Consider the following 9,268-nt stretch of genomic DNA (forward strand, 5'->3'; position numbering starts at 1 on the left):
GTTGATCCAGGGACTGGTCCCATTGCCATTTTGGAGTCAGGAAGGAATTTTTCCCCCTCTGAGGCAAATTGGAGAGGCTTCAGATGGGTTTTTTGCCTTCCTCTGGATCAACTGGCAGTTAGGCGGGTTAAAAAAAAAAAGTTAAAAGGTTGAACTTGATGAACGTGTGTCTTTTTTCAACCTAACTTACTATGTTACTTTTGTCATACAGAATTCTTCCCTCTTTTCAAAACTCCTGAGTGCAACTCTGTCCCTAAATATTCAGGGTTCTGACATTTCTCTGACTTTCATGCTCTCCATCATACATGCATACGTCATACTAACTTACTCAGGGGAGCACTACATTTTGGATGGATCTTATCAGTAAAGGAGTGGCGCTTGAGGCGGATTGTGGCTGGTTTTATCATGAATAGATCTGAGCCAATGTCTGGGTATTTGTAATTGCAAACGTTGGAAGCTACTGTATAAATTGTATTTGGCTTCCAGCCATAAAGGCCTATGTCTCCTGACTATTCACCCTCTGCCTCCTCATCATCAATAATGACCAATTATCTTATGTCAAGGAGCCATGTTTCTGCATCATGAATAATTTTACATTCCCTCTTTTAAATGCACAAGTTAAGGCTGGCTCATAATCTTATAAACTCCATCTCACTTTTGGTCTCGGTTTTGTTGGACATCATATGAATGCTGCCCTGATATTAAAATCTTGCCAGGACTCTGTGTTATCTCAACACTGGTGTAAAGAAATCTCCACCATAGTCGATAGTTACAAGCATTACATACAATCAGCACATTAATTATTCAAGATAATTATCTCTGGATAGTCATCGCTGCCTCCTATTTGACTCTTACAGGGTCATTATACTTTTTCATTTTTAATGATGTTTCTTGGAACCCAGGGCTCTGTGTTCCCTATCTTATGTGAGCTACTGTAAGTATGAATGTCTCAGCTTGCAGTTTCAGGCATACATTAGCAACCATTGTTTTCAGCCAGTCTGTCCACAACCCTACAAGGAAACAGTAAAGTGTACGGAGTATGGAACACACACATACTGTGAAACCAAATGGTTTCAAACTATAAAAAAAGATCCATTTTATATTCAAATTATAGTTATAGAACTGCACTTTATTAACTACAACTGCTATCTGTACTCCCAAGAATTATTTTCTATTGGGAAACCCTACCAGAGTATTCTATCATGACTACAATGAAGATTTGATAGATTTAGGGGGTTATTTACAAAAATTTTAATTTATCTCATTATTAAAATAAAAAAAAGCTTGACCAAACTCCCATGCCCGATTTACCCTTAAATATTAATAATATAACTCAAATAAATTGGATCAAGAAAAAAAACCGATAAAATCGAGTGAAAACCCAAATCGTACAATTTTTTTCTGTTTTTTTCCCGAATCTCGAGTTTTTTCTAAAAAATTTCGGGCTAAAACCCACCGACAATCATGATGACGTCAGTTTGGGATAGGTGCCTCTCCCATTGACTTATACAGGACCTCAACAGGTCTGAGATGGCGGATTTTTGGATTCAGGCTTTTTGCGCATCGGGTATAATAAATCTAGAAAAATTTGAATTTCTTTTTTCCTTGAAAAATTTGAGTTTTGCTCCAAAAAGCCCGACCAGAAAAATTCAAGGTTTAATAAATAACCACCTTACTGTCCTTGATACGAAGTGGAGGTTTGTTCCCAGAGCTCATAGACATTTGACCTGTAATCAGGTATTTATTGGTAATTAATAAGGTTAATATATTATTTGTGTGTTTATTTTATGCAGAATGGTCAAAACATGTTGAATACTTCCAAATGGTTGCAGAATGCCTCCAGATCTACAAATTCTCCAGATGAATCCTGTTCCTCTGTCGTCTCCAGTTCGACCTTCAAGCTGATCCTCTACTCCCTGACCGGTGGACTGATTGTAACAACGTTCCTTGGAAATATTCTTGTGATCACCTCCATTGCGTATTTCAAACACTTACACTCTCCAACCAACTCCTTTGTGTTGTCGCTGGCAGTTGCAGATTTTCTCGTTGGTGGTCTGGTGATGCCCTTTAGCATGATACGAACAATTGAAGGGTGCTGGTATTTTGGTTCGGTGCTTTGTAGACTTCATTCCAGCCTTGATGTCATGCTTTGTTCTGCATCAATTCTACACCTGAGCTGTATAGCCTTTGATCGCTATTATGCCGTGTGCAACCCTCTACTATACAGTTACAAAATGTCTACAAGAAGGGTATCTGTTCTCATTTGTACATGTTGGGTTATACCAATGCTCATTTCATTTGCTCCCATAATGCTTGGTCTACACCTTCTGGGCATGGAGCACTTACTGCAGGAAGGTACATGTCTCTTTGTAGTGAACCACATCTACTCTGTCAGTGCCTCTCTGATTACTTTCTATTGCCCTATGACAATCATGTTTGTTGCCTACTGCAAAATCTACCGAGCAGCAAGAAAACAGGCGCTTCAAATACACGATATGAAACGAAATGTGACCACTCAATATGGCGGAGATTGTTCCATGAAAAAAAGAAAGTATTCCCTCAAAAGGGAGAGGAAGGCTGCCAAGACCTTGGGGGTTATAATGGGTTTATTTCTGTTTTTTTGGAGCCCGTTTTTTACAGCAAATATCGTAGACCCTCTGATTGGATACAAAATGGGGATGGTGGGGTGGGAAGTCTTTCTCTGGTTGGGTTACGTGAATTCTGCTCTCAACCCTTTCTTGTATGGATTGCTCCATAAATCATATCGTCGGGCTTTCTTTATGATCATAGGATGTAAAACTTGCTATTCTGCAACATCTCTAAACATTGACCTGTCCAGCACAAAACAAGAGAAAGTCAAGCGCAAAACAACTGATCTGCACTAGAGTCAACCACAGAGGAAACATGATGGAGTAGACTTCATTGATACACCCAACTCACCATTCAAAAGACTCCTCCATCTGTATGACAAGTGCAAACTAAATGCAGCGGATGAGCAACGGCAATTCTAATTTCCAATACACTGGACTGAGGGACCATAGAAAGGAAGGTGCAACTACCAGCATCTCAACAGCTAAAGTATGTATAAACTGAAAATAGTTTAAAAAAACAATTGTTATATAATAGTATTTGTCCTTTGTACCCAACTTCAGGGACATCTGCCATTGACTTCTTCATGACCTTGAGAAGTTTCCTATGGTTTATTTTCAGATTCGGATTTTTAGAAGCTTTGGGGTATGATAATTCTCTAACAATTCAAGTTTTTTTCTTTCTACTTGAAATTAGACTTTCCCCCCCTAAAAACCTCAACCAAAAAAAATCAATAAATGAGCCCCAAGTGTCAAATTACACATGATATTCAGGGCTGATGCCAACATATTAGGCTTGTTGCTCCCCTAGGAATAATAAATGCTTCAAGTCCCTCATATTTAAAAATAAAAATGTTTAATGCTACAAAATGAATCCATGCCTAGAAGTTTCTCAATGTATGCTACCTACAAGAAGAACTTTGTTGCACCCCAAGGTCATTCTAGATTCACTCAATATATCCTTCCTCTCCATTACTGGAACCACAAAACACAAGCAGACCCATCCCATGGGGACACTGTAGCTCAGTTCAAAAATACCCTCTTTTCCCTGCTTAATTAATTTCAATCATCTGCCCTGATCAGTTTATGTAATTAACATGTTCATTGCTGAACAGGGAGCCTGACTGGGTTAGGGTTATTATACTGAAATGAGTTTCTGTCTTGCTCTGAAACACAAATGTATCAGGAGCATAAAGGAACTAGTGTGCCGCACACAGGGTAAGGTTGAATGGAAGTATGTCACCACAATCAGCCATTCAAATAATCCAACTACATGAAGATGGGCACATGAAGATAATGTATTCAAGGTCTAAAGGTGGCCATAGACGTTAAGATTATTATCATGAGGTTAGTGGGCACCGAACGATCGTGCATCTAACGATTTTTGTCTGACATCAGTCTGGTTAGAACATTTTTATTAGTCACAGTGAAATGTATCCATTGTCTAATTGTTTCCAGGGCCGAGCAGGCAGCTACCCACAGTTTCCAAGCTTCAACTAGATGATATCGCTTGAAATGGTTGTTTTTGTCTATGGAAAAATTGTACATTTAGGGGGTTATTTATCAAGGTCCGACTTTATCTCAGTATTTCTAATATCCAACTCCAAGCAACTCTGAATTCCCGAATGGACCTTATTTATGAAGAAAAAAGCCTGAAAAAATAGGGTCAGGCAATACTAACTGAGAACTTCTGAGCTGTCCCCCAAAACTCCAAATTTAATTTTTTCAGAGTTTTCAGAGTTTTTTGTGCGCCAACACCCCAAAATCATCAGATATCGTTATGGACATCAGCGCAGACACTGGGATCTTCCCCCATTGACTTATACATGACCTCAACAGCTTTTAGATGACGGGGTTTAGGATTTTTAGGATTTTTTTTTTTTTTTTAGACCCTTCGACTTCAAGAAATCTCTAAAAATTTGTAGTTTTTTTTTTTGCACTGAAAACTACGAATTATTCGAGGTTTGGATATTCAGAGCTTGACAAATAACCTCCTTAAACAACCATTTCAAGTCCAATGATACCGAAAAGATTTAAGCATCTATGGAGAAAGGAAAGCTACACATACAGTTTATTGCCAATAGATTAGCCTCAACAGTGCAAGCTAGAACACCATTTTTATTCTTTAGAATGCTTTTCCATACCTGAGTAAACAGCTCTAGACACTGTCTCTGTTTGTTTAGGATAGCAGCTGCCATATTAGCTTGGTGTGACATCACTTCCTGCCTTAGTCTCTCCCTGCTCACTCATAGCTCTGGGCTCAGATAACAGCAGGAAGGGGAGGAGGGAGGGGGAGAGGAGCAGACTGAGCATGCTCAAGCCCTAGCGCTGGAGGTTTAAAACAGGTCTGATACAGAAGTCCATATGTACACAATAGAAGGAAAGAACAGAGGACTCTTATTTTGAGGGTTTACTGGTGTATGTATATAGACCTGTCTGAAAAAGCTTACTTAGTTTTAACCTTTCCTTCTCATTTAAGCATTTTACGGCCCTAACACTGTATTTGCAGATCCTGAGCTCTCCACCATGATGGCAAAATATTATAAAGTTCCAAGAACTCAAGTGGCTTGAGGTTCATCATAGTCTGATCGACACAACTTATTCACTTATAATTATTCTCCTGACACAACAGGCAAAGCCTGGGCTCTGAACACAAGGGGAGTGGGGTTCAGTATGGGCCCCCCAACATATGGCTCTTTCAGATTCAGTAATTTCCAGAACAAGTATTTTTGCATAGAAGAAAAACCAAGCATGAAACTTCAGGGCAGGTCAAGAGAAGAACCTTGTCAGGCTGCTGAACAAACGGCAAAGATTATCTCGTCTGTTCTGGGCACCTTTCCATGATTGCTTGAATAGCGACTCCAACGAGCACATTGTTCCACTTGTTATTCTACATAGCAGGTGCCTCTCTCACAAACACCTCGGATGATTTTCTCTGCAGGAAGATAATCTCTGCCATGTTAAAGGCTTAAAATAGCCATGAAAGTTCTTGAAAATGCTTTAAAGCGACAGCAAAATGACAATTTTCCCATAGTGCTCTTCCAAATAACCAAAGAAACTCTAGGAACTCCGCCAAAAACATTTTTTTTAAATCAATCAATTCCACATGTTTTGCAGGTAGTTTACCCACTGAACAGCAGATTTATGTGAGTAGGGTGTCTGGAGTGACTGGGGGAAAGTCCTGGGGGTAATTTTACTAAGCAGCGAAAAATCACCAGCGACGACTTCGCCAAGTGAAAATTCACTCAGACAACGCTAATTTACTAAAATGCAAAGTTGTGTCCAGGGCGCCGAATGCTGGTTAATTTTAGCTAGCGTTACTTCGGCAAGCCGCAATGCCTTGCGCAATTTCGTTAGAGGTCTTCGCTCAGGCTAATTTGCATACGGCCGGTAATTTAAAGTTGAATGGACGTATATGTTGCAGCACATCACACAAGTCCAGGGAACCTTAATAGATAAAATATAGTTGTTATAATGCCCTACACATGAGCCCACTGTACAGTTAATGTTCCATATGTTAGAAAATGTAGGGGGGAACCCGGTTACCCCCAAAAAAATGTAAGGACTTTTTCCACTAAAAAATATGAAAAAATCTGCATCTTAATGAATATGCAGAGTAACGACCATTCGCCAGAGCGATAATTCGCCTGGCGATAAGAGTGCAAATCACTGCTAGCGTCTATCTCCTTCGCTATTGAAGTGAATCCTGCGCCCGTTAGTAAATCTGCCCCCTGGAGACAGCAGGGGTCATGGGGGAGGTAAAGCAAGGGGTCAGTGTGAGAGCCGGATGAACAAAATGGGACTGCTGAGCAATGGGCAATACCCACCGAAGATTTGAGAAGGCAATAAATACATTATGGCTGAACACAGCAAACTAACCTCAATAAAAACAGGATTTCTGATTCAAAGGAAACACGTTAGAAGAACAGGATAAAAATGACAAGCACAGCTCAACAATGAAGTTCCCATTAGTGATGTGCTGGTCAGGAAAACTCAAGCTGCTTCTGATCTGAACCTGCAAAACCTTAAAGGGGTGGTTCCTCTTTACGTTAATGTTTAGAGGCACATTTATCAAAAGTCGAATTTCAAAATCATGTGAGTTTTTAAGAACTCCCCTAAACTCCCATTAAATCGACCAATCGAAATTCATCTTCTCTCGCTACTATTGCGTGCACCTTTGGGTCTTAGACAAGGAATCTCAGGGAGCAGAAGAGAAGTGTACTTCCCCAGTCTGACCAGCACCCAACCTTAACCCTAACCCTCAATGGTCCCCAGTCTGACCCGCACCCAACCTTAACCCTAACCCTCAATGGTCCCCAGTCTGACCCTCACCCAAGCCTAATCCTTAATGTTCCCCAGTCTGACCTGCACCCAACCCTAACCCTCAATGGTCCCAAGTCTGACCCGCACCCAACCCTAACCCTCAATGGTCCCCAGTCTGACACGCACCAAACCCTAACCCTCAATGGTTCCCAGTCTGACCCACACCCAACCCTAACCCTCAATGGTCCCCAGTCTGACCCGCACCCAACCCTAACCTTCAATGGTCCCCAGTCTGACCCGCACCCAACCCTAACCCTCAATGGTTCCCAGTCTGACCCGCACCCAACCCTAACCCTCAATGTTCCCCAGTCTGACCTGCACCCAACCCAAACTTAAATGGTCCCCAGTCTGACCCGGACCCAACCCTAACCCTCAATGGTCCCCAGTCTGACCTGCACCCAACCCTACCGCTCAATGGTCCCCAGTCTGACCCACACCCAACCCTAACCGTCAATGGTCCCCACTCTGAACCTCACCCAACCCTAACCCTCAATGGTCCCCAGCTTGACCCGCACCCAACCCTAACCCTCAATGGTCCCCAGTCTGACCCACACCCAACCCTAACCCTCAATGGTCCCCAGTCTGACCCACACCCAACCCTACCGCTCAACGTTCCCCAGTCTGACCTGCACCCAACCCAAACTTAAATGGTCCCCAGTCTGTCCTGCACCCAACCCTAACCCTCAATGGTCCCCAGTCTGACCCATACCCAACCCTAACCCTCAATGGTCCCCAATCTGACCCGCACCCAACCCTAACCGTCAATGGTCCCCAGTCTGACCCGCACCCAACCCTAACCGTCAATGGTCCCCTGTCTGACTCACACCCAACCCTAACCGTCAATGGTCCCCAGCTTGACCCGCACCTAACACTCAATGTTCCCCAGTCTGACCCGCACCCAACCCTAACCCTCAATGGTCCCCAGCTTGACCCGCACCCAACCCTAACCCTCAATGGTCCCCAGCTTGACCCGCACCCAACCCTAACCCTCAATGGTCCCCAGTCTGACCCGCACCAAACCCTAACCGTCAATGGTCCCCAATCTGACCCGCACCCAACCCTAACCATCAATGGTCCCCAGTCTGACCCGCACCCAACCCTTATCCTCAATGGTCCCCAGTCTGACCCGCACCCAGCCCTAACCCTTAATGGTCCCCAATCTGACCTGCACCCAACCCTAACCTTCAATGGTCCCCAGTCTGACCCGCACCCAACCCTAACCCTCAATGGTCATCCGACTGGGTGTCAACCCGCAGATCACTGTTGATGCTGTCGCTGTCATGCAGTTATTGTCCAGTTCCAAATTCCTTATCTATTGTATATTTCTCTACCATGAACCCATGAATAAATAGCTGTGGAATAAAACATTCTCAGCCTCGTTTATGGCTAAATAGCTGATGGTAGTGCAGCAAGTGTCCCCGTCATAATTGCCGTTATTTTTAGTTCACTTCTAATGATGTGACCTGATGCTAAAGAGAATAATGGCACACACAGTACTAACATGGTACTAATAACACCTTCATTTATTTTGTGTAACACTTTGATCATGCCACTCGGTGCCTGACACTGATGCTACAGCAGGAAAATGGCTTTTTATTAAAACACATATTTACTGAAATCCTGCAAAACTTGTTACATAACTGAAGTGTAACGCAGGGGGCATAAAGTGATTAATGGGGACCAGGAACATGGGTGTGTGCTAGGGTTGCCACCTTTCCTACCAACGAACTCCGGGGGAGGCGGGCCGTAACATAGTGACTGCGAGACTGTGACATTAGGGGCGGGGCTATGATGTGGCAGTCAATTGCAGAAAATCCTGCCGGGTTTTTCTTATTTTGAAAGCTGGGCAGCCAGTTTGACCTGAACAGCTCTTCAAAAAAACGGCCTGTCCGGATCAAAACCAGACAGGTGTCAACCCTACTGTGTGCAGAACATTTTTGGGAGGGGGGTCAAAGTCATCAACCAAAATCAACCAGTTTTTCTAGAATAAGCCTGGATACAGGGGCTGAAGGAATCTCAGGTATTTAGAGAATTAAAGGGATGGTTCACCTTTAAGTTAACTTTAGTATATTATAGAATGGCTAATTCTAAGCATATTTTCAATTGGTCTTCATTCTTTCTTTTTTTAACAGTTTTTGAGTTATTTGTTTTCTTCCTCTAACTCCTTCCAACTTTCAAATTGGGGGTCACTGACCCCATCTAAAAAAACAAATGCTCTGTGAGGCTACAAATGTATTTTTATTGCTACTTTTTACTACTCATCTTTATATCCAGCCCGTCTCCTATTCATATTCCAGTCTCTTATAAAAATCAATGCATGGTTGCTAGTGTAAATTGGACCCTAACAACCACATTGC

At 42.6% G+C, this 9,268-nt stretch overlaps 1 protein-coding gene across 1 annotated transcript; it reads left to right on the plus strand.

Annotated features, from left to right (window-relative positions):
* Nucleotides 1–1,805: 1,805 nt before the first annotated feature.
* LOC108719346 (trace amine-associated receptor 1) lies at nucleotides 1,806–2,922 on the plus strand. The gene has a single exon (XM_018268147.2). The coding sequence runs from the start codon at nucleotides 1,806–1,808 to the stop codon at nucleotides 2,883–2,885; it is 1,080 nt and encodes a 359-aa protein (XP_018123636.1). The 3' UTR covers nucleotides 2,886–2,922.
* Nucleotides 2,923–9,268: the final 6,346 nt, after the last annotated feature.

Source organism: Xenopus laevis, chromosome 1L (assembly GCF_017654675.1).
Source record: "Xenopus laevis strain J_2021 chromosome 1L, Xenopus_laevis_v10.1, whole genome shotgun sequence".
Lineage (NCBI taxonomy): Eukaryota > Metazoa > Chordata > Amphibia > Anura > Pipidae > Xenopus > Xenopus laevis.

Bases quoted from the DNA above. Each gene is read 5' to 3' on its own strand.
- LOC108719346 (XM_018268147.2), top strand. From the start codon at position 1,806: ATGTTGAATACTTCCAAATGGTTGCAGAATGCCTCCAGATCTACAAAT.